At 42.7% G+C, this 25,974-nt stretch overlaps 1 protein-coding gene across 1 annotated transcript in view; it reads left to right on the plus strand.

Annotated features, from left to right (window-relative positions):
* The window catches only part of BMERB1 (bMERB domain containing 1), a 174,798-nt gene that overhangs the window by 17,473 nt on the left and 131,351 nt on the right, over window positions 1–25,974 (plus strand). The window contains exon 2 of the mRNA XM_060122659.1: window positions 14,492–14,752. Within this exon, the coding sequence (XP_059978642.1) occupies window positions 14,647–14,752 (106 nt within the window). The 5' untranslated portion in view covers window positions 14,492–14,646. The remainder of the gene's footprint in view (window positions 1–14,491; window positions 14,753–25,974) is intronic.

Here is a 25,974-nt window from a genome sequence, read left to right on the forward strand (position 1 = left end):
AGTAGAGTGTCTGGATTTTACAAAGGTTTAAAAGTAGTTCTGCTGAAGTCAGGCAGCATCCAAAATATTGTTTCTGGATGGGTTCCTGAAGGGAGAAGGACGAGGTTTTGAGATATGGAAGATGCTAGAATGTAAGGTCCACATGGAATATCCAAGGAAGACTTGAGTGAAAACCCAAGGCTGACAGGATAATCAAGGACAGAAATTAGAGGCAAGGGAGAAAAAAAGAAAAAGCTTTTCTGAATCATCATGAGTATGAAATAATTTGTTATATAGTGCTAAAGAAATCCTACCTTCTTATTCAGTTGTCAGACCAGTAAGTCATCTCATGTCACTCTTCTGAGAATGAACCCTGGCAGTGGCTCTCCATCTCACTCTGAGGAACAACCAGGATTCTTATAGAAGCCTGGAGATCCTACCACACCTTCACCTTGACCCTCTGTTCTCAGTTCCTACCACTTCCCTCTCTGCCTCACATTCTCCAGGCACAGTCTTATTTAGGGTCTGTATTATTTATCTGTTGCTGTGTAACAAATTACCCCAAAGTGTAATTAAAAGAAAAAGCATACATTATCTCACAGAGTTTCTGTGGGTCAGGAATCTGGGAGTGGCTTAGCAGGGTGGTTGGAGCTCAGGATCTTCCATGAGGTTACAGTCAAGATGGCAGCTGGGGCTGCCGTCTGTGAAGACTTGACTGGGGCTGGAGGACCCGCTTCCAAACTCACTCACCTGGCTGTTGGCTGGAGACCTCAGTTCCTCACCACATGAACTTCTCCATTGGGCAGCTCCCAACACACCTTTCTGTAGAGTGAGATCCAAGAGAAAGAACACTCAAGAAAACACCAACACATGCCTTTTATGACTTAGTTTTCAAGTCACACACTTTCACTTCTGCCACACTCTCTTCTCCTCTCTTCTAAATTCAGCCCTCAAGGGCATGAACACCAGGAGGCAGGGGGTCACTGGGGGCCCTAATGGAGGCTGGATACTGTAGGATCCTTGCACTGGCTCTTCCCTATGATAATCTCATGGCCAACTTCCTCAACTCCTTCAATTCTTTGCTTAAATGTATCTTCTCAATAAGGTCTGCCCCTACCACCCTGGTTAAAATTGTCATTGGCCCCCCTTTCCGCTATACTCTCCCAATCCTCCTTACTCAGCTCTACTTTATTTTTCCATAGCTATAACGTCTTCTTCTACTATCCTATATAGTTTATGTATTTATTATGTTTATTGTTTATTGCATGTTTCCACCCTTCTCTTCCCCCAAGCTCCAGGGAGGCAGGATTCTTTGTCTCTTTTGCTGACTGATGTATCCCAAGCTCCCAGAAAAACACCTGACCTACAATAGGTACTCAAGAGACATTTTTGATTGAATAAATGAAGACCATAAAGCAGAAACAGTTTATTTTTAAATTGCATTATTAGGAAATCCCTGGTGGTCCAGTGGCTAGGACTCCACACTTTCACTGCTGAGGGCCTGGGTTCAGTCCCTGGTCGGAGAACTAAGACCCTGCAAGTGTGCGGTGCGGCCAAAAAACAAAATTGCGTTATTTAGGATAGCCAAGATATGGAAGCTACCTAAGTGTCTATCAAGAGATGGATGGATAAAGAAGATGTGGTATGTTTATGGTGTGTATGGCAGTAGAATACTACTCAGCCATAAAAAGAGAATGAAATTTTGCCATTTGCAGCAACATGGATGGACTTGGAAGGCATTATGCTAAGTGAAATAAGTCAGATAGAGAAACACAAATACTGTATATCACTTATATGTGGAATCTAAACACCACTACAAACTAGTGAATATAACAGAAAAGAAGCAGACTCACAGATACAGAGAACAAACTAGTGGTTACCAGTTGGGGGTGTGCAATATAGGAGTGGGGGAGAGGGAGGTACAAACTATTGGGCGTAAGATAGGCTACAAGGATGAATTGTACAACATAGGGAATATAGTCAATATTTTGTAATAACTGTAAATGGAGTGTAACCTTTAACAATTGTATAAAAAATAATAAAAATTTTAAAATTGATTTAATTTCTCAATGTCTCAAATAGACAACTACAGCATGTATCAGAAACTCTTATCTCAAAAAGAAAACTGGAACCCAAGCAAGTTCAGACTTCCATAGGATAGAAGAAGACAGAAATGAGAGATGAACTAGGAGTCTTTTAACAGAGGCATGCAGGGGAGAATGGACAGATCTGGCCCACAAGAGTGCTTTATGGCAATCACAGTTTGAAGATGGGAAATTTCATATTAAAAACCTGGGTTTCTGGCATCTCCTGAAAAATCTACTTCCATCGGAGAGTTCACTGTAGACTTCACTCCCTACGTCTGACAACCTGCCCAATGTGTTCATTTCCATTACCCACCTGGCCCCTGAAGGCATTGAGTTTGCAATCCTCTTTTTGGATTGTACACTACACTGGTGTCATTGGCCAGATAACCACACACTAATTATAAGCTTAGTTGATAGAAACATAATACAACGTAGGGACATAGTACCGTGACATTTCTTGGATCTGTCCACTGGTAGAATGACGAACCTGTTGGTCAGAGATGGTCTGATTCCATCTTGCTCACTATTCAGCACGTTATATTAATAGTGTTAACATTTGATGTGGTACAGTGTGATTCAGCTTTTCTCTTGCACTTCTCCTGGCAACAACAAATGTTTCCCTTCTGAGTCAGCATTACCTAGATGCTACTGCTGACCAAAATTAGACCGTATATTTTCAACCACATAAATAAGAGCAATTCAAAGTGTTCTTAATATTGAGTATGTAGGTCATGTAATCAGCCTATGTTCATAGTTCCTGTGATCTGAGCCAGAGGCAGAAATACAGCAGCATGCTCTGCTATGCAAGCATCATTATATTATAATGAATAGGTAATATTAAATTGGGCTAATGAGTCATATTACCGTAATCCAATATTTCCCTTGTAAAGTCCCTGAGGTTTATACAAGGAAATCTTTTCTAGTAACAAGAAGAGTGGTTCTGAGGCATGTGCCTCTCAGCACCTGGGTCTTTATTTATTAGTTGTGTGATTCTGGGTAAGGAGCTTAACCTTTCACAGCCTCAATTTACTCAGGATTAAAAGAGATCACATTTGTGAAAGCTTGAAGGACAGCGCCTGGCACATAGTGGGATTAATCGATGTTAGTGTCTTTTTAATTGACATTGATTCTTAAGATCCACAAAATAATAGACTAGATCAGCCGTCCTCTTGAAACTTATTTTCCTATATAATATGGGATCATGTAGCGCATGCTCAAGCAATACTTCTTGAATAGATTTAAGGGGGAAAGAAAGAGGTTGATTTTCTTCTCTTCTACTCCCAAGCCAGGCAAAGCAGATAAAGACACTGCACTTAGTATTTCTTTTCTGAATTGACCCAAAATTAGAGCAGACCCCTAAAAATATATACTGAAATTTATTCCAATTTTAACCCCAGTCTGTAATTCAACTATATCCAGCTTGGTTATCTTATCAGTGTCGTGGACCAGCAACAGTGTATGTTTTCATATTCCCTTAAGTCATACGATCCTCTCTTTTTTCTTGTAATAATTTCTATAACTCTATCACATTGTATTTCCCATTCCAACTGTTAACATTAATTCAACAAATATTTACGCTATGTCCCAGGTGCTGTGCTAGGCATGAGGGACGCCTGAGCTGAGAAGGACCCCATTCTCTGTTTGCTTCTGGTCTAGTAGATAGACTTATAAGCAAATTACAGCTACCACTTACTGTGCGCCCACAAACTGCAGACAAGATTCTGTGCCATGCCCTTTGTATAATGTACTAATAGGTGTGGTGTAGTGAATAGTTGTCAGCTGTCTCTCCAGCATCCATTTTCCACCCTCCTTCCCTACAGCTCCCAGTTCCTGTTTGTAGATCCTCAGGGAGGGTGATTCCACTCCTGGCTCAAAGGATGGAGCACCTGACCAAGGTGAAGCCAATCAGTGCATTTCCTGCCTGTGGTTACAGTGATTGGTTCAGGGATGGCCATGTGACCTGCAGTGGTAGGCATTAGGAGAGAGATACTCCTAACTTTAGCTGGGAACACCAAACAAAGGCATTCTTATTTTCAGGTTGGGGTATTAATACAGATGTGAGTGCTAGAACTGATGTAACCTTTTTTTTTTTTTTTTTTTTTTTTTTTTTGCAGTACGCGGGCCTCTCACTGTTGTGGCCTCTCCCGTTGCGGAGCACAGGCTCCGGACGTACAGGCTCAGCAGCCATGGCTCACGGGCCCAGGCGCTCCGCGGCACGTGGGATCTTCCCGGACCGGGGCACGAACCCGTGTCCCCTGCATCCGCAGGCGGACTCGCATCCGCAGGCGGACTCTCAACCAGGGAAGCCCGCTGTAACCATTTTTATTAGCATGAAGGGCACAGGAAGAGGAGTGTATCACTGAAAGAATCTCAGAGAAACCCTGATGATTTCTTAATCTCTACACTAGCCTATTTCAAAGCTTGCTTTACCTCTAGGCTTTTCTGTTTCAGTAGCTGATAGATTCTCTTCCTTGTTTAAACCACTGTGAATTAGGTTTCCTATTACTTGAAGGAAAGCATCTTGAAGGCTACACATGACCTCACAGTAGATGGCGCCTCCATTTTTATAACTGAGGAAGCAAAGGTACTTGTCTTCATCATCAACCCAATACATGGCAGAGCTATGATTTGAACTGAAGTTCGATTGGCTCCAAAACCCACACTTTCAATGATTGTAGAATTGCTTTCAGCATTTCCAGTGCAGTGTGATAAGTATATTAAAGATGTGGCAGTGACACAAAGGAAGAGATTGTTAATTCGTGTGTGTGTGTGTGTGTGTGTGTGTGTGTGTGTGTGTGTGTGTGTGTGTGAGTGATGTGGGCATGGAGATATTCAAGGAGAAGGAATAACATATGCAGAGGCATGGAGTGACTGGCTCATGGTATATGCTGAGTAAATGTTTTCTATTTCTTCTGACTTTATGCTTTTGAAAAGTTTATATTGCCAGAGAATCTTAACTGGAGGGTACCAGTATCTCCATGGATCCTTCAAGATAACATAAAGGATAGCTTCCAAAAAGCTATCATTCTAAAGCAAAGTTGCACAGATTAATTCAAACATCCCTTCTGTACCATTCGCAGGAGCTGTGTCAACTCAGTGTGGCTACCTCATGCTCAGGTAACCTCAGGTAGCTCAGGTCAACAAGTCATGTCTCTTTAATATCTGGTTAGTCCATGCCCTCCTTTTGATTCCACTGTCATTTTTTGTTTCAAGACTTCATTGTTTCTCGTGTAAAGTCTTGCTACTCAAAGTGCAGTCCATGGACCAGCAGCCTTGACACCACTTGAGAACATCTAAGAATCTCAGACCCTCACCCCAAACCATCTGGATCAGAGGGTCCATTTTAACATGTTAAACTTTGGGAAGGGGCTTCCTGGTGGCACAGTGGTTAAGAATCCGCCTGCCAATGCAGGGGACAGAGGTTCAATCTCTGGTCCGGGAAGATCCCACATGCCGCGGAGCAACTAAGCCCGTGTGCCACAACTACTGAACCTGCGCTCTAGAGCCTGTGAGCCACAACTACTGAAGCCTGCACGCCTACAGCCCATGCTCTGCAACAAGAGAAGCCACCGCAATGAGAAGCCCGTGCACTGCAATGAAGAGTAGCCCCTGCTCACTGCAACTAAAGAAAGCCCACGCACAGCAATGAAGACCCAACACAGCCAAAAATAAATAAATAAAAATAAAATAAATTTATTAAAAATAAAAAACTTTGGGAAGTACTTATGTATTTTACCACTAGAGTCTCTCAACTGATATCCCTACCTCTAGTTTTATGCCACCTCCACTCCTCCATCCCATTCTCCTTAGGACCATCAAATGACCTTTCAGGAGTAACACTGAATATATCTCTAGCCTGCTAAAAATCAGTGATGAAAATTATTGTCAGGGGTAGCGATCATTTGAGCGCAAATTAGTTCAATGGGAGTAGAAGTAGGGAGGAAGGGATAGTCTAGGTTGATGAATTCAGATGTACCTAGGCAATATCAGTAAGATTTATAGGACAAAATACACATTTTCTGGCTTGACTGACTGGCTGGAAGGAAACTTACCACCTGTGGAAGGTTTTGGAAGGAAGAGATTTAAACTGAGGTGCTTTGGTGACATTTATTCTAGCAGAGCTGTACAACAGAGAGATGCATATGCAGTCGTCCCTTGGTATCCCTGGGCTTTTGGTCCCAGGACCCCCTGGATACAACAGCCACAGATGCTCAAGTCCCTTACATAGAATGGTGCAGGTTTTGCTTATAATCTACACTCATCCTCCCGTATACTTTATTTTATTTATTTATTTAAAAAATAAATTTATTTATATATTTATTTTTGGCTGCATTGGGTCTTCATTGCTGCACGCAGGCTTTCTCTAGTTGTGGTGAGCGGGGGCTACTCTTCGTGGTGGCTTCTCTTGTTGCAGAGCACAGGCTCTAGGCGCGCGGGCTTCAGTAGTTGTGGTGCGCAGGCTCAGTAGTTGTGGCTCACAGGCTCTAGAGCGCAGTCTCAGTAGTTGTGGCGTACGGGCTTTAGTTGCTCCGCGGCATGTGGGATCTTCCCGGACCAGGGCTTGAACCCGTGTCTCCTGCATTGGCAGACGGATTCTTAAGTACTGTGCCACCAGGGAAGCCCCATCCTGTATACTTTAAATCATCTCTAAAGTACTTATGATACCTAATACAAGGTAAATGCTATGTAAATAGTTATAAATATAATGTAAATGCTATGTAAATAGTTGCCAATGAGCAGCAAATACAAGTTTTGCTTTTTGGAACTTTTTGGAATTATTTTCCCCCAAACATTTTTACTCTGTTGTTGGTTGAATCTGCAGATGTGAAACGCACAGATACAGAGGGCCGAATGTACACATCCGGAAATATAGATTTGTGAAATTTTAGCACCCTTTTACTCATTTTACTATTTAGGTTAACTCCAGATAACCTCTAACCTGCATAGGTGATGATGGAAAATTGAAGAAATTACAATAAGATTGGGTCTGTACATGTGTAGTGAATATGGATAGGAAGCGAAGATTTTGTTCCCGGGATGGAGCACTGTTGTGGAGCATCCCATAAATATCGATCCCATGTGCAAAAGGATGCTACTGGATTAATTCTACATGAAACAGTCAGATTTAGACAACATCTAGAAGTTGTGTTACGATATGCTTATGTTAAGTTATACACAAGTCGGGGAGCTTTTCACAAATGGACATTTCTTCTGTTTATTCAGTTCTTCATTCATTCGGCAATCATTTGCTGAGTACCATGTGCCGTTCAGTATTCCAGCTCTGATTATTTGAAAATGAATAGAACACATTTCCACTCCGTGGGTATACCCATGAAAACATGTGAATTCTAGTAAGTTGTAGTACACACTTCTGGTGAGTGTAAGTTATGTACGGCATTTCTGGAGAACGGTTTAATAATAGTCATCAAATGCCTTTGACAATGTGCATATCCTTTGATTTAGCAATTTCACTTTAAGGAATTCATCCTAAGGAAATAAAGGACATCTACAAAGCTTTAACTGCAAGACTCTCCTCATGGTTTTCTTGATAATCTCAGGAAGTTGGGAATAACCTGATGGTCCTCAAAACGAAGGAGATTGCTTATGTAAATTACTCTGCAGGCAGCAGGAATCCAGTGGAAGCTTTTAAGCATAAGAGTGGCATTGCATGTGTATATGTGTGTGTGTATTTGTATGTGTGTTTTAAAGATAATTTTAGGGGACTTCCCTGGTGGCGCAGTGGATTAAGCTCCATGGTCTCAGTGCACGGGACCCAGGTTCGATCCCTGGTCAGGGAACTAGATCCCACATGCATGCTGCAGCTAAGGAGGCCACGTGCTACAACTAAGGAGCCAGGGAGCCACAACTAAGGAGCCCGCCTGCCTCAACTAAGACCTGGTGCAACCAAATAAATAAATAAATATTTTTTAAAAAGATATTTTTAGAAGCAATGTGGAGAATAGTCTCTAGTAGGGAAAAAACCCAGAAAAGATGTTTTTTTGCAATAGTCTGGGAAAAAGGTGTTGCAGTATTGAGCTAGAGCAGGGCAGTGGGAATGAAGAGGACAATTGGATTTTGGAGAGATTTCCAAGGTAGAATCAACAGGATTTGTTGACTGACTATGTGTAAAAAGAGTGTGGAATGTTTGAGAGTAAGGTACAGAGGCTAAATCTGAGATTTCTAATTGAGGTGGAGCAGGTTTGGGGGGAAATATAAGGAGTCTGATTTTGAACATGTTCAGGTTGAGGTTATAAATCCCTCTTCCTGGCTGTTGCCATGGTGATTCCTGGAGGAGAAAGGAAAGCTTTGAGAGGGGATGTGGGATTGTGGTTAAGTGTTTGGACTCTGAGACTGGCCGACTGAGACTGAGTGCAGGTGCTGCCACTTACTGGCAAACTACAACCTCTCTGTAGCTACAAACCCTGATCTCACAGGACAGAGATACAGAGTTAAGAAGGGTAAGTCTTGTAAAGTGCTTGGTACCAGTAACCACTCAATAAACATTGAAAAACAGAAAGCACCATAATAGAGTGCCCACATGCCCTGGGGACTTTTTTTCAGACTCCCCCCACCACCACCCTCTTACAGGCATGTAGCATTGACCTCACTCCTAATAACTTCATGCCCCAGCACAGCCAAAACACATGATCCCCCTCCTTGAGCACTTTGGGCAGAAGTACCAGCTCCCTGCTCTCCAACGGATGCAGGATTTCAGGTCCGAAGTCTTCGGCATGTTTCCTCAGCTTCTTTTCTCTCTTCTAAACCTCCTTTAAGAGGAATATACAGTGTGCTTTCTGGAACTCTCTTTAACTCTATTTTCTCTTCCAAACCCATTTTCCTCTTTTTATCAATTTCCCCAAGACTGCTGGATGTTTCTAAGAGGAGAGAAGGACGGGGGCTGGAGATGGAGATTGAACAGAAGATGGGTTTAACTAGGAAGAGGTGAAGAATGAGAAGAGGAGAAGATGAAAGGGATAAACACTGGGAACCTTAACTGAAGGGGGTGAGTGATGGAGAAAGAGCTTGTGAAGGAGACGAGAAGGGAGGACTGGAACAGCAGGAGTGGGAACCAAGAGGACAGGAGAGAGCATGTCCTGGAAACTGGGTAGAGAGGGAGTTTGGAGTAGGGTCTGGTCCACAGCGTTATATATTTTTGGAGAGATTAAATAGGATGATGACGGGAAAGAAGCTATTGGATGTGACAAAAAATAGGCCATTACGGATCTTTAGAGCATTTTCAGGAGAATAGAGAGGAAGTGACTTGCCCAAGGTCATACCGCTAGTAAGTGGTGGAGCCAGGATGACAGAGCCCAAGTTTTTTTTATCACTCTGCTCTACAGGTAATATTCTTTACATGCCTACTAACATGTCCCAAGTGTGTCTTGTGTTTATGTGGGTTGGAAACTGATGATATGTTATTTTATTATAGAAATGAAACACTAAAACCCCAGATCTGCTTTATGAAAGTGATGCCTTCTTAAGACATTGATCACTGACTTTACAAATGGAACACACCAAAAAAACCCACATAAAATAAAAATAAAAAATAAACAAATGAAACAAACAAACAAAACACCCCAGTTTTGATGAGAGAAGAGAGCTGTACTAATCCCAACTCTGCCTGATGAAAGTGTACGGTTCTGCTTTGGAGTCTGCCTTGCAAGCATAAGTGATAACTTCTTTGCAGAGCAGTTGACATGGGGTAGGCTCCTGGACTGTGCAGGAGGCATGCAACCTGGTCCAGTTTTTGCATTTTCCAGTCCTTCTCTGTGAATCTCTTTCACTGCTTCCTGAAACTCCTCATCTGTGGAACTCCAAGATATCTGCTAACCATCAATTTAGGAACGTGTTAATACTGGATAACACTGATCTCCCTGGAAGAGTCTGTAAAATTAGGAATATTATTATGACAAATGTAATGACTTCATAGAGTTGCATATTCTGGGATTTATGTAAGGATGATCTTGATAACTTGATGACTACAGCACAGCACGGAAGCCAACTTTTAACTTCAAGTATTGGCAGCAGTGATGAAATTAACAGAATAAATGACATTTATTGAATATTTATTCTGTGCCATGTGCTGTACTAAGCATGTTTCATAATTAACCCCATTTTACAGGAAAGGAAACTATTTCTTGGACAGCTTCCATAGTTGGTTTAAGGTAAATAGCTTCCAATCATGGAGTCATGATCTCACTCAAGCATCCTGACTTCCATCTATGGCCCTAACCTCTAGAACTTTTTCTTCTGAATCTTAAAATTAATGTTTCTTCTCATGCAAATCATAGTTTCTGGAATTCCCACGTTCTAGAAGCAACACTTCTTATATTTCTTTGAGACACGGGGAGATTTTTTTTTTCCCTCTGCATTAGGCTTTTCATTGAAACACAGATGAATTCTTTTTCTTTTCCCAGTTTTTTTTTGAACTTCTGAATTTTATTTTATTTATTTTTTATACAGCAGGTTCTTATTAGTTATCCATTTTATACATATTAGTGTATGTATGTCAGTCCCAATTCATCCCCCGCCCCCCCACTTTCCCCCCTTGGTGTCCATACGTTTGTTCTCTACAGACACACAGATCAATTCTTCTCTGGCTATTCCACTGTTTCTATAATCAGAGTGTGTGACTGACAGGATGTGATTCAGTTGGAATACAAGGTATAATGCCATACTGATTATGGGGGGCATTCCACTTAAATGGCTAGTAACGTCTTTCCCTGAAATATTCAAAGAATGTTTTCCAGGAATCAAAGAGAGACAAGGCTGATAAATGATATGCTTTAATAAAAAATGATCTATTAGGAGAAATTGGGGCCATTAGGGGAGGGACCCATTTTGTGAGAGTAAAAATAGCTTGAACAATATCAGTGCATCTCCACACCCACATTTTCCCCCTTTCTCCATGATTTAAACTGGAATGAAAGACATATCATGGGAATGGGAAATGATCCTTCTGATGTTCTTTCATGAATATGTTTGCATTGCAGTTGAAACTTTTACTATCTCTCCAGATACAGAAGCATCACTGTAGTCCTACTAACATATAGCCTATATACTAGTAGCAAAATGGCTAATTCACTAAAACCCCAGGATAATGCTGGCCAAGGTACATATTAAGTGGGAGACAGAAGGGTTGGCGGGGGTGGGCTGATGGGTGGGGAGGTGTTTGCCTAGCCTAATTTTTCTGAATCGGGCCGTGTAATTGAGCCACTAACTGGGGAATCACTGTCCTGGAATCACTGTCATTGTTTTGGAAATTCCAGTTGCCACAGGACCTCAAGTGACATCCATCAACACACAAGCTGATGGGGGAAGAATGGATCGGGGGTATGGGATTAGCAGATGCAAACGATTACATATGGAATGCATAAACAACAAGGTCTTTATGTTTAGCACAGGAAACTATATTCAATATCCTGTAATAAACCATAATGGAAAAGAATATGAAAAACACACACACACACAAGCTAGAATGGACAGCCACCATCAGGTAATGCCAAACCCCAGGTAGGACCAGGACAGATTTGGATTGTGTGGCCAGACCCCTGGAATTCCCTGCTGGCTGGCTGCACAGGCTGGCCTTAGTCTCCATTAACCTTATGATAATGTGTTGCGATTTAAATGGTTAAATTCCATTCAATTTAATTTTTTTTGTTAATAGCTTTATTGAGATATAATTCATATACTATTCAAATCACCCTTTTAAAGGTACATATTCAAAGGTTTTTAGTATATTACTAGAGTTATGCAACCATCATCACAATTTTAGAACATTTTCACCAAAAGGAAACCCTGTAATCTTTAGCAGTCCCTGCCTTCGCCTATTTTCCTCCACCCCCAGCCCTAAGCAACCACTAACCTACTTTCTTTCTCTGTTGATTTGCTATAATGTTTTCTCTGTAGATAAAGAATCTAGACAGTTTATATAAATGGGATCATATAACTTATGGTCTATTGTGACTGGTGTCTTTCACTTAGCATAGCGTTTTCAAGGTTTAACTGTGTTGCAACATGTATCAGTACTTCATCCCTCATTATTACCAAGTAACATTCCCCTGTAGGAATATACCACATTTTATTTATTCATTCATCAGTTGATGGACATTTGGGTTGTTTTCACTTTTTTGGCTATTGTGAATAATGCTGCTGTGAGCATTTGTTCAAACAAGTTTTTGTGTGGATGTATCTTTCATTTCTTGTGGGTCTATACCGAGGAGTAGAATTGCTGGGTCATGTGATAACTGTGTTTACCCTTTTGAGAAAATGCCAGACTGTCTTCCAAAGTGGCTGCACCATTGTACATTTCCACCAGTAATGTATGAGGGTTCCAGTTTCTCCACTCAGTGTTGTTGTTGTTGTTGTTTTAATTTATTTATTTTTGGCTGTGTTGGGTCTTCGTTGCTGTGCGCAGGCTTTCTCTAGTTGTGGCGAGCAGGGTCTACTCATCATTGCAGTGTGCGGGCTTCTCATTGCGGTGGCTTCTCTTGTTGCAGAGCATGGGCTCTAGGTACGCGGGCTTCAGTAGTTGCGGCATGTGGGCTTAGTAGCTGTGGCTCACAGGCTCTAGAGCGCTGGCTCAGTAGTTGTGGTGCATGGGCTTAGTTGCTCCGCGGCATGTGGGATCTTCCCGGACCAGGGTTTGAATCCGTGTCCCCTGCTCTGGCAGGCGGATTCTTAACCATTGTGCCACCAGGGAAGTCCCTATTACCTTAATTTATGCTCTTATTATTATTTTTCTACTTCACTTAGGTTTTATCTCTTCTTTTCTCTTGTAGTCTTTTCAGTTGAATACAATGATTTTTTTTTAACCAGTTCAACTAGTTTTAAGTGTATAGCTCAGTGGTATTAAATACATTCACATTGTTGTGCATCCATTACCCCCATCCACCCCCAAAACTCTTTTCATCTTGAAATACTGCAAATCTATACCCATTAAACAAAAACTCCGCATTCTTCCCTCCCCTTAGCCCTCAGCAACCACCATTCTACTTTCTGTTCCTGTGATTTTCACTACTCTAGGCACATCACATAAGTGGAATTGTACAGTGTTTGTCTTTTTGTGACTGGTTTATTTCACTTAGCATTATGTCCTCAAGTTTCATCCATGTTGTAGCATATTGCAGAATCCCCTTCCTTTTTAAAGGCTGAATAGTATTCCACTGTATGGAAAGACCACATTTTGCTTACCTATTCATTCTAACCCATTTATTTTTAGACTTACATTTTTAAATGCATGCATTTAAGGCTATGCATTTACTTACATCAAAACTTACAAGTTTTGATATGTGATACTCTCATGACTATCGAGGTCTAAATATTTAAAATTTTTCATTGTTATCTCCTTTTTCTCTCATGAGCTATTTAGAAGTACTTTCCTGATCATAAATTTTTGAAGCCTCTTGCTGCTGGTTGATAAATCATTTTCTTAAAGCCTTTTCATACCTCCACAAGCTGTGTGGATACTTGCCCCAGATGATGTCTTAAGAATAACAACAAACAACAAATGAACAACACATGTCCTATAGAGCTTCTCCCCCAGCCCAGTACAAAACTACATACCTGTGCAGTCAAGAAGGTCAGTACAATAAAGAGGCTAAGTCTGGATTCAAGTGCTGACCAGACCACTTGGTAAGTGTGGGAATTTGGGCAAATAACTTAATCTTGCTGCACCTCAGTTTCATCTTCTATAAAACAAAGCTAACAAAACAGTATCTGTTTCACAGAGTTATTGGGGAGTGTTTAGCACCTAGCCATCATTCAATAAATAGTACTATTTTAAAAATCAGTCTAGCTGCTGATTTTACCTTGTACTTTTAATGCTGCTGTGCTTTGTTGGTTAAGATAAACCTCTGGGTTTCTGGAAAGTAAAGACCCATGTTCCAAATAGCTTTGTTATACTTGTGTCCAAAATAGTTTCATGTCTCTCTGAAGTTCATGCAAACACATACAGAGTGGACACAGGCACCGGCAGACAAGACTGTCCCATTTTATATTCAAATTCAAAATACACACAGATGCAAACGACAGAGATTGTCACAAAAACGCACTCAGCCAAGCCCAGAACCCACAGATCCAGGTCCACACTCACGCTTCTGTAACACTCGCCACAAAGATGGATCCATTGCCCCCAGATAGAGATGCTCTCACAAATCCCACTCAAAACCTAGCAGCACGCTGATGTCACAAGCCCCAGTATGGGCTGCTGCCTTGTTTTTACTTCCTTTGTGATGGTTCTGTTTTAGTTGTTTTGTTGTTCTTCGTAGAGTTATCACCTACCCTCTTTTCTGTCTACCCAGCCCCCAAGCTCCCCGCCCCAAGCCTCCATTGCGCATGCGTCCTCATCCTTTTTTTTTTTTTTTTCTCTCTCTCTCTCTCTCTCTCCCCCTCCTCCCCCCCCCCCCCCAACACTCCTGTACCAGTCGGCTGTCCCCGGCCCTGGCGGCGGAAGAGATGGAGCAACGTCACGAGCGCCCGGCCCCTTAAGACGCTGCTGGCTGGAGCCGCCTCCCTCCCTGCAACCCGCAGCGGGGATGGAGTAAAGGGAGACCCGTCGACCTGCCCGCGGAGATCAGCGATGGAGTTAAAGCAATCTTTGTCCATCCATCTGGAAGCTGAGAAGCCTTTGAGGCGCTATGGGGCGGTGGAGGAGACGGCGTGGAAAGCGGAGGGACTGGGGAGAAGTGAGTATTCGGGCGGGGGGTGGAACAGTTGGGGATCCGTGCGCTGGAGCGGGTGGTCGCGGGAGCGCGGGGTTGGTAGGGAGCGGACCGAGGGAGGCGCCCCCGCAGCGGGGCTTTCAGCGCTGCGGGGATGCGCTGCGCTGCGCTGCGACGCTCTCTCCCTCGAACAAAAGCCTCCGGGTTGGGCTTCACCGGGAGGCTCGGGAATCTCCAGGCAGCTGAGCCGGGAGTCTGGGGTGGACTCGGGAGTCCCGGATCCAAGCTCGCAGCCGGTCTTGGAAAGTAGGGTCTTTCCCGCAGCCGAGGGAGGAGGGTCTTTTCTCCACCGGGATGCACTAGGACGCTGGAGCCTTTGGACCATCCTGGAAAGCGCCCACGTCTCTGGAGAGGGGGGAGTGTCCGCTGGGTTTCTGCTTTTGCTTCTCCCCCGGCGTGAGGTTCAGGGCACACCTGAAATTCCCAGCGTTTCTTCTCCTGCCTTCTCCAGGGTCGCGAGTGGGAGGGAAAGGATTAGGGGAAGGTTAACCCTGTGCACGCCCTTCTTTCTCTCTTGACTCAAAGTCTCTGGTTTGGGTACAATCCTAGAAGGCAGTTCTGAAATGGACAGACTGTATTTGCTACTTCTCTCTACGGTATTTTGGGGTCAACAACATTAACAAATAAACTAAGGATTGTTTGTTTTTAATGAATAGGATGCAGTAGTTGAAACTCCTGCTCTCAAAGTATAGAGGCAGCTGCAGGGGTCCCAGCGTCACCAGCCCTCCCTGCAAACCCCGGGCGCTTAGCAGTCCCCTGCCCTTGCACTGCTTGCTTTAGCTCCGTACCTCCATCCGGGCTGGGAAGGGCCGTCTCGCCCTTCACAAGGACCCTCAGCTTCCTGCCTTGGCGCTGAGCTATGTTGGACCGAAGTATTGTGAATATGCTCTTTTCCTGTCTTCACCTGGTAGAAGATTGTGTGTGTGTGTGCTTTCTCCATACCTGTAATTACAAATTAAGAAGATCTTTTTAGAATGGCTCAACTGTACTCTGGTTTTCATGGGTTCAAGTAGAAATCACAGTCAAATGTCTTAGTTCTGCACCTGGAAACCAGAGTGTGTCCAGCCTCTCTCCTTTTCTTTTCTTTCTCCTTTTAAAATATGGGTCCTTCCTCCCGTTTCATCCTTTCAAAACCCTTTGGCTTTGGTACTTTAACATGACATGAGGGCTGAGGGTCTCTGGTCTTCCTGCAAGCTCAAAATAATACCCACAATGGCTGCCTTTTGTTGATAGATTGCCATGTATTAGGTCTTGCCTGTGCTAAGAACTTTAAATGCATCCTCTCATTCAATCCCTGGAACAGCCTCCTTGAGGGGAATATTATGACTTATGACTCCCCTTACATAGATGGAAAAATTGGGGCTTGCTAGGTGAGGTGATTTAAGTGACAGAGTCAGGATTTGAACTCAGGTTTGTTGGGCCCCTGCACCCCTCTCTGCTTTTAACCTGAAGGTGTATTGCTTTCACATTTTCAGGAAGCTTTCTAAATCTGTTGAGAGTCCCAGAACACATTCAGTGATTTTAAGTATGTGGCAGCCTGTTGGTCTCTGGAGTTCACGGTGGCCTTGAAAGACTACTGGGTCTGTGCAGAATAGAAGCCCTGGGTTTGAATCCTGGCTCTGCCCCCTTGCTGACATGTGACTGAATTTATAACTAGTCACATTTTTTTTAAGCCTCACTCTGCCTCTGTTCTCTGAAAGGGAGATGATAATAATACATACCTTATGGCTTAATTGTGAACATTCAATAAGATGATGTAGGTAGAGCTCAAGGTAAGTGCTGAATATATTGGCTGCTTCCATTATTTTGTTACTACATCTGTAGAAAGAACCTGTTTTTATCCTTTGCAAAGAATTACATAAATCAACACTATGGACTAAAGCTGCAATGTTGGCCAGGTCCCTAGTAATTCTCTTATGTTTTTTTATGTTCTCACCACTTTATTAGGAAAAATTTCAAGCATACAGAAAAATTGCAGTGAAAACCTGATTTATAGCATTTTTGCTCCTGAAATTTTTGTACTTCTAAGTCTTAGGCTGCAAACTGTTAAAAGGTTGGCGGAAAGGCTTTCTTATCCTCTCTCTTCCAAACCAACAAAGATTCTCACTCTTGCTTCCCATTCAGATGCAAGACCACAGTTTCTGATCTGCTTTTGGTGTGGATCCCCAAATCTTTTTTTTTTCTTTCATTTTTACCTATTCAAATTCAAAATCTTCTTAAAGCACTGATCCAGAGTTTCACTTTTTTTTTTTTCAGAGTTTCACTTTTGAATCTAGACTTTTGATCTCTAGACTCTTGTCTGCAGCCTAACTTTTTTTTTTTTTTTAAGTGGACTTATTTTTCTTTTTGGACTCTCTCTCAACTCCCAGGGGATCTGTGGATCCATCCCATAACATCTGAGGCCTCCACTTATTTATTAATGAAGTGTGAAAATTAGTACTATTGATTCTGTGGCATAATAATTGTCAAGCCAATGTCGCTATGCAGGAAATGCTGGAGAAAAAGAGAGGCCCATTAAAAAGAAGACACTCTCTGTTTAACTTTTACACATATTTAAATATTTTATGTTAAACACTGAGTAGGTGTTACTTAAAAAGACTTGAAAAGGGGAAAAGGATTGCAAAACTGGTCATTTTCAGTTAAGGTTGTATTAACCATTCTCTTTAATGTTAGCTAGAGTTTCTAGGTAGAAGATATAAATAGTATAGTAGCTAAGAATGAGAGTTTTGAAATCAGGTGACATGGATCCAAACCAGCTCTAACACCTTGTTGCTTTGTCACCCTGGGAAAATTGCTGAACCGTTCTGTAAGTTAGCTGTCTCATCTATAAAATGGGGATATGTTGGTTTGAACCCTTGGGAACTTGCCAGCTGAAATCTGAAACTGGCCCCGTACTCAGAGGGCAAGAAGAGGCCAAAGAAAGAGACAGCCACTCCAGATTGGTAGGTGGCAGGTTTAGCAACAAGGGAACTTACATACGAGGCTTGTCTTGGGCGCCACAAGATCTCTGCACCGGCCCGCCAGAATCTCAACAGTTTACATAGAGGCCTTAATGGGGTTCAGTGGTGTATCCCATCCTGATGGTCTCAACAACATCCTACTCTCTCAAAGCCGCGTCCTTGAACTGGCTCCTAGTGCAAGAAGAATGGGTGGAATATACATTTCAAGGACGGGAGGGGTGAGGAGCCTCTGATGACCCCAGTCCTGCTCAAGAGTCAGCTGGCAGTTCCATCCTCTCAGTGACATCTTCCAACAGGATAGTAAGGACCACTTCAGGCTGTTGGGAGGATTAAATGAGATAATGTATATAATGCATTTAGCACAGTGCTTGACATACAGTAAGCACTCAATCCATGCTGAATGGTTGTCACAATAGGGCAGGGGTCCCCAACCCCGGGCCATGGACCGGTATCAGCCTGTGGCCTGTTAGGAACCAGGCCATACAGCAGGAGGTGAGCAGCGGGCAGGTGAGCGAAGCATCATCGGTATTTACAGACTCTCCCTATCATTGCACTACCGCCTGAGCTCCGCCTCCTGTCAGGTCAGCTGCGGCATTAGATTCTCATAGGAGCTCGAACCCTACCGTGAACTGCGCATGCGAGGGATCTAGGTTGCGCGCTCCTTATGAGAATCTAATGCCTGATGATCTGAGGTGGAGCTGAGGTGGTGATGCCAGCGCTGGGGAGCGGCTGCAAATACAGATTATCATTAGCAGAGAGGTTTGCCTGCACAGAGACCATAACAAATCAATTGCTTGCAGACTCATATCAAAACCTTATCAGTGAGTGGCAAGTGAAAACAAGCTCAGGGCTCCCACTGATTCTGTATTATGGTGAGTTGTATAATTATTTCATTATATATTACAATGTAATAATAATAGAAGTAAAGTGCACAGGAAATGTAATGCCCATGAATCATCCTGAAACCGTCCCCCCACCCCCGGTCCGTGGAAAAATTGTCTTCCAGGAAACCGGTCCCTGGTGCCAAAAAAGGTTGGGGACCACAGCAATAGGACATAAGAGGATGGTGCCCAATAGCATTGGAGGAGATTATTCCAGCCTGCCAGTTTTTCCTTGCGTGCATTTCTTTGTAAGTTCCAGGTAATGATTGTGTAGATACCACCTTCTTCCTTATGGGAAGGTGTAGGAAACGGCTTTTGCACCCTTGGAAACCACCTAGTATTTTCTCCTTTGAGAAAGAGTTTAAGGAATTGATCCCATCCACTTATTCTTTTTTTTTTTTTAATACATTTATTTATTTATTTTTGGCTGCGTTGGGTCTTCATTGCTGTGCATGGGCTTTCTCTAGTTGCGGTGATCAGGGGGGCTACTCTTTGTTGTGGTGCACGGGCTTCTCATTGCGGTGGCTTCTCCTTGTGGAGCACGGGCTCTAGGCATGCGGGCTTCAGTAGTTGTGGCACACGGGCTTCAGTAGTTGTGGCTCGCGGGCTCTAGAGCACAGGCTCAGTAGTTGCGGCGCACGGGCTCAGTTGCTCCGTGTCATGTGGAATCTTCCCGGACCAGGGCTCGAACCCGTGTCCCCTGCATTGGCAGGTGGATTCTTAACCACTGCGCCACCAGGAAAGCCCTCCCATCCACTTCTGACAACATTTTTCCACTAGAAGTGAGTAGGTTTTTTGGGTTTTTTTACTCAGTTGGAAAATGCATAGTGACATTTCAGTGTGGTTAGATATATAAAAGTATTGCTTTCAACCAACTGTAATTAATTAGGGGAGACACAAAGACAAGGTGCCTTTTGACAAAGCACAGAGCTTTTTAAAAGCACAGTTGTCGGTGGTCATGGCCGTTTCTTGAAAGATTTGAGTGTGCCTTAAAGGATGATCAAGATTTTGGACAGGGGAGGTGGGGGATGGTGGCACAGCGGGTAGGAGATGCCAGGAGAGATAACAGCATTGGCAAAAGCGTAGAGGTGGAAATAAATGTGCTTATGAGTAGGAGATTGGAATAAAGTGGAAAGCTCAAACGATAATCTTTCTATAAGCCCAGGAGAGATGACAATTATTTAAAAATCCAAGGGTGTGTGCCGACTGGCAAACAGATCATTAAACTGGCCAATGTTTCAGGTTTAATAAACAGTGTGGAGACTGAAAAATATGAATTGCCGGCAATGTATATTATAGATACTTGGGAAAGAATTTGTGTTACTTTCATCTATTTGATTAAATATGCTAATTTTATTATTTCAGTTTTGTTTTAGTCTTATTTCTCTTTTCTTATTACAGAAGTAGTACATGTACTTTATAAAGAATTCAAACTCATCTGAAATATAAAAATAAAAAGTGAAAAATTACCATAATCTGCTCCCCCTTCCCCATTTATTCATTCAATAAATAGGTATTAACTGCTTTATAAGTGCCAGGCAGTGTTCTAGGGGCTCAGACACAGTGTGGGGCAAGACAGGCAAGGTTCCTGCCTGCATGGAGCTTCTATTCAAGGGGAAAGCAGGAAGTGGGCTGGGAGTGAAGGTGACAGACAATACATAAGCAAATAAATAATGTCGTTCAGATGATGATGTGTTATATGGGAATTAATAGGGGAGGGATATTTCCCGTCCAGCGGTCAGGAAATGCTTTCCTAAGGAGGTGACACTTTGCCATGTAAATGTCAAGGATCCAAGAAGCAAATGCAAAGGGCCTTGGTATGTTAGAGGAAGAGACAGAAGGCCAGGGTGGCTGGAACCGGGAGGGTCAGGGTAGAGAGAGGAGATAAATCAGCAAGGAGCCAGACTGGGTAGGACCTTGTAGGTTGTGATTAAAAAAAAGAAAGTACAGATTTTATTCTTGTTGTAGAAGCTGCTGCTGATTGTCTAGCTTAACTAACATGAGCTGGTTTTTGTTTTTAAAAGGTCACATCGGCTACTAGATGAAGAATCAGACCATGGGGCAAGTGGTGATCGATGTAATCACTGTTCGCTGTAGTCTCAGGGTCCTTCCTAATCAATCCCATTTTGGATAAGTGGTAGGAATTTCCTTAGTGTGAAAGGAGTGACAAGGGTAAAGGCAACATGGACCACCTTTTGGGAGACTGAGCATCGGGTTAATGTTTAGGAGGTGTGCTAGTCTCTGCAGTCTCCCTGGAGAGGTAGCTGACTGTGTAACTTTATTGCAGGAACCATAATAGCAGGAAGGCAAAGATGATGAATATGATATTATCTTGTATGTCCTTTGAACAAAACCAATTATTTACATAGCTCTGTTTATTCGGTATTCCAAGTTTCATTTTTGCAAGCGTTTCCTTCTTATATGTCCATTGAAGGAAAAATCAGTTATGCCTATTCTTGGTCTTGGATTAATTATTAAACACTTATTAATAATAATAGTAGTTAGTGAGCCTTAGCTATGAACTGGAGCTTATTAAATTCTAACAACTCTATTAGGTCAACAGATAATTATGCCCCTTTCATAGATGGGGAAACTGAGGCTTAAGGAGGTTAAGAAAGCTGAAGGCCACGAAGCTAGTGAATGGTAGAGCTGGAGCCTGATTCTAGCTCTCTTTGACTCTAGATATTCCTAGTCAGTGTCTGTTATTCGTGGCACCGCGCTAGATGTTGCAGAGATTAGAGATGAAATAAGACACAGCCCCTACTCTGAGGAAGCTTACAGATTTGAGGAAGGGGAGCACAGATGTGAAGAACATCATGATATATATTATAAACCGGTATAAACAGTATGAAATAGATGCTAAATGAAGGTACAAGTGGGAAACGAGCAGAAGAAGAGATTGGCTCTTCCTGGGGGCTCCAGCATGACAGTAGGAGGAGTGTTTGCACTGGACCTGAAGGCTGAGCACGGTTTCAGTGGGTGAAGAGAGGGGAGAAGGGCATTTCAGGTGAGCTGCCAGCCTCAGGCAAGGAGGTGGAGATCCCAAAGGCCATGCACCACTTTTTTTTTTTTTTTTTTCTGTTTCTTTCCCCTTGGAAAGAAACCTTGGGGTCTGTTTCACTCATGTGAATCACCTGTTACCTGGATGATCCTGAGGGCTGGAGACAAGCACAGGTGGAGGCTTTTTATGTGTAGCGCTTCAGAACATCACTCACAAAGCTCCCCCAAGGATGTTTACCATACAATCCACTCATTCCCTAACTATTCACTTACCCGATGGGCTTGAGCCCCTACTATGCGTTAGCTAATGAAGAAGACCCAGACTTCACCATTAAGGAGTTCTCTGGCTGGCTGTGTTCCAATCCTCCCTCTGCTGCTTCCCAACACTGTGATCTTGGACAAGTTGCCTAACTTCCCTGGACCCCACTCTCTTCATCTGTGAAATGGGAATGTACTTAATACCATGGAACTGTACACTTAGAAATGGTTAAGATGGGAATTCCCTGGCGGTCCAGTGGTTAGGACTCAGTGCTCTCATTGCCAGGCGCCCAGGCTCGATCCCTGTTCAGGGAACTAAGATCCCACAAGCCGTGTGGCACACCCAAAAAATAAAAAATAAATAAATACAGGTATAATTTATATAATATAATAACAAATATATTGTAGGTCCAAGTGGTCACACCGAGGGATGGTCCTGGGGTCTGGAAGAGAAAAGGACTCTTGAAGTAGGCTGAAAAGGTGAACAACATTTCATCACTGAATGAGGGGAACAGCATTCCAGGCAGAGGGAATGGCACACGTGCACATTTTACCCAGGAACTACAGCTGGATCAGTCATGCTTGCTAGGCTCTTAAAAAGTGAGGGAGACAAGACGGGCAGGAGGTGAGTGCATTTTGGAGTCCAGATAAGTTTGTAGGAGGCTAGACAGGAGAAGGCTCAGCTCCACATTTCCTGCAGGGTCCACGTGGGGTGACCAAGGACTAGACTGCTAGAATTAAGTTTGGGGATTTTTGTTTCTTTGAATGAGTCAGAGTCTGACTTACTGATAGTTATTTTTTAGTTAAAATGCCTTGACATTAAAGGAGCAAAACTAGTGATTTTAAGAGAAGTAGAAGAGAATGATGGTAAGAAATATCATACACTGAACACTTACTATGTGCCTGCTCCAAGCACGTGTTTACGTGCATGCTCTAATTTACTCCTTCCAACACACCCTATGATGTGAGGTGCAATGGAGCCATTTATTGCTCTATTTTACAGATGAGGAAACTGAGACTCAAAGAGATTAAGCAACTTGCCCGATGCCAGTCTGCTAGTAAGTGGCAGAGCTGGAACTTGAACCCAGCACGGGTGACTTCATCCTACTGCCTTTCTTATTTCCTGGGATTAGTAAAACCGCTCTTAATACAGATACAGATAAGGTCGGTTAGACACTTCTCTGGGTTTCTTAGTACTGATTCTGTTCTCTGGCTCATTAATTTCCTTTTCCATTACAAACGCATCCCTTGTAAACTTGAGGACTACGTCTCACTGCTTCAGAGTGCCTTCAGGGTAAAACTGCGGTGGGAGCTTAAAGACATTTACAGAAATGCAGCAGAAGAATTTTCCTGTTTTGAAAACTTGTAGCTTCCCAGAGAGAGGCCTCCCTGGGGGTGACCAAGAAAGATTTCATGGACAGTCTAGTGTTTGAGAGTGGGAATTCTGCCTGCATTTGAATCATGACTTTAACACTTATTAGCTCTGTGACCTTGGGTTAGTTACTTAACCTCTCTGAATTTCATCTTCTCAGCTATACATAGCTTTTTTTTTTGGTGGGGGGGGGGGCCCGCACTGTGCAGCATACAGGATCTTTGTTCCCCAGCCAGGGATTGAACCTGCATTGGGAGCGTAGAGTCTTAACAACTGGACCGCCAGGGAAGTCCCTCGTCTTCTCATCTATAAAATGGAGATAGTAAGAAGACCTGCCTCATAGGGTAATGAGGAAGATTCAGTGAGATAATGTGGAAAGCCCTTGCAGAGAATGTGGAAAGCCACAGTCTCCCTAAATGATGGTGATGGTGTTGATGATGATGATGCTGACAGAACAGGATATAAAGTGGACCTTAACTGGGTAGTATTTAAACAATTGGAAAGAAGGAAAAGAGGAAAGTTAAAGTGGGCGGTCTGGCCTCAGGAAAAGTGTGGCGGTGATGATGTGTAAGGAGATTGTTGGAGGCATGCATGAACTTGGCTGCACTGGTGGATTGGGGAAGTCCAGGGTTGATTGATCAGGGCCCCTAGACTTGAGCAGATTAAAAATGACAGGCTGCATGGAGCCACTGCAGGACAAGGGGCAGAGGTAAAGAAAGTAGCATCTTAGGAAGACTTGTCTGGCAGTGGTTGCAGACGGGATGGAAGGGCAGGGACTCTGGGGCGGTGGAGGACCAACCAGGCGTGTTTTGGAATCATCTGATCGTGAGTTCACAGGGACTGGCGTCTAAAGCAGTGGCAGTGGGTTGGGAGGAAGGGACTAACCAGACAGACATCTGGAAGGGAAAAAGCATTGGTGGTTGATTACGGAGAGGAAAGAAAGAGGGTCTTCTAAACATAGGCAATGTGACAGGTGGGAAATAACTGTTGTTAGCCTGAGGTCTTCGGAATTTAAATACATCAGCACCAGTGCTGCTTATTCTCACTTTCAGTAGGTTTTAAAGAGGTGCATGGATTATGGGTGTCGGCAGAAGTAATAGTAATGGCCTCTTACCTTTATAGCACTTTCCAGTTTATACTTTTCCTGTGTTTTCTAATTTACTCTTTACAAAAAAGGGCAAAGGGCAGAAGTCATCATGGCCCTTTGTAAGTGGGGACACAGGTTAAGGACTCACCCCAGGGAAGGGGTGCAGCCAGTATGGACTGAGCAAGGACACAACAGCCCAGGCTGTTTGCACTAGACTAGGGTTTCCAGGGACATATTTATTTGGATAAATCACGAACAACAACTGCATTACAAGATGGTGACAACTATGTCTAGATTTCATAAAATGCAAATTGGAAAATAACTATAATGCATGACACTAATTATTCAGTTTATTTAAAATTCCCAAACAGGTAAGTCATTCATTCATGTATTTGTCCATTCATCCATTCATTTCCTCATCCATTGAATACATATTTAATGATAGCCTCTTATATGCCAGATATTATGCTAAGCTCTTTAGAATACAGTAGCCCTTTGAGTAGGACATCTATAGTCCCTGCCTTCAGGTGACTTAAGGTCTTTTGGAAAAAATAGAACTACTATATGATCCAGCAATCTCACTTCTGGGAATATATCTGAAGGAAATGGAAACAGGATATCAAAGAGCCCTCTACACCCCCATGCTCACTGCAGCATTATTCACAATAGCCAAGACATGGAAACAACCTAAGTGTCCATCAGCCGATGAATGGATAAAAAAGATGTGCTGTATATATACAATGGAATATCATTCAGCCATGAGAAAGAAGGAAATCCTGCCATTTGTGACAAAATGGATGGAACTTGAAGGCATTTTGCTAAGTGACATAAGTTAGAGAGAAAGACAAATAGTGCACGATATCACACATGTGGAATCTAAAAAAAAAAATCAGTCTCATAGAAACAGTAGAAAAGTGGTTGCTAGGGGCTGGGGGAGGGGGGAAATGGGAAGAGGTTGGTAAAAGGGTACCTACCAGCTTTCAGGTATAAGATGAAGGAGGTCTGATAAGAACTTGCTGTATAGCACAGGGAACTCTACTCAATACTCTGTAATGGCCTATATGGGAAAAGTATCTTAAAAGAAAAAAAAAAAGAGTGGATCTATGTATATGTTTAACTGATTCACTTTTCTGTACCCCTGAAACAAACACAACATTGTAAATCAACTATACTCCAATAAAATTTTTTTTAAAAAGATGAGGTCTGAGGATCTAGTATAAAACATGATGACTATAGTTGATAATACTGAATTATATCATTGAAATTTGCAAAGAGAGTAGAACTTAAATGTCCTCACCAAAAAAATAAACAAATATATAAACGTGTGGTGATAAATGTTTTAGCTAACTACATGGTGAGAATCTTTTCACAATGTTTACCTATATCAAATCACCACAATGTACACTTTATTTTTTTTAACATCTTTATTGGAGTATAATTGCTTTACAATGGTGTGTTAGTTTCTGCTTTATAACAAAGTGAATCAGTTATACATATACATATGTTCCCATATCTCTTCCCTCTTGCATCTTCCTCCCTCCCACCCTCCCTATCCCACCCCTCTAGGTGGTCACAAAGCACCGAGCTGATCTCCCTGTGCTATGAGGCTGCTTCCCACTAGATATCTG

Source organism: Lagenorhynchus albirostris, chromosome 15, assembly GCF_949774975.1.
Source record: "Lagenorhynchus albirostris chromosome 15, mLagAlb1.1, whole genome shotgun sequence".
NCBI classification, from domain to species: Eukaryota; Metazoa; Chordata; class Mammalia; order Artiodactyla; family Delphinidae; genus Lagenorhynchus; species Lagenorhynchus albirostris.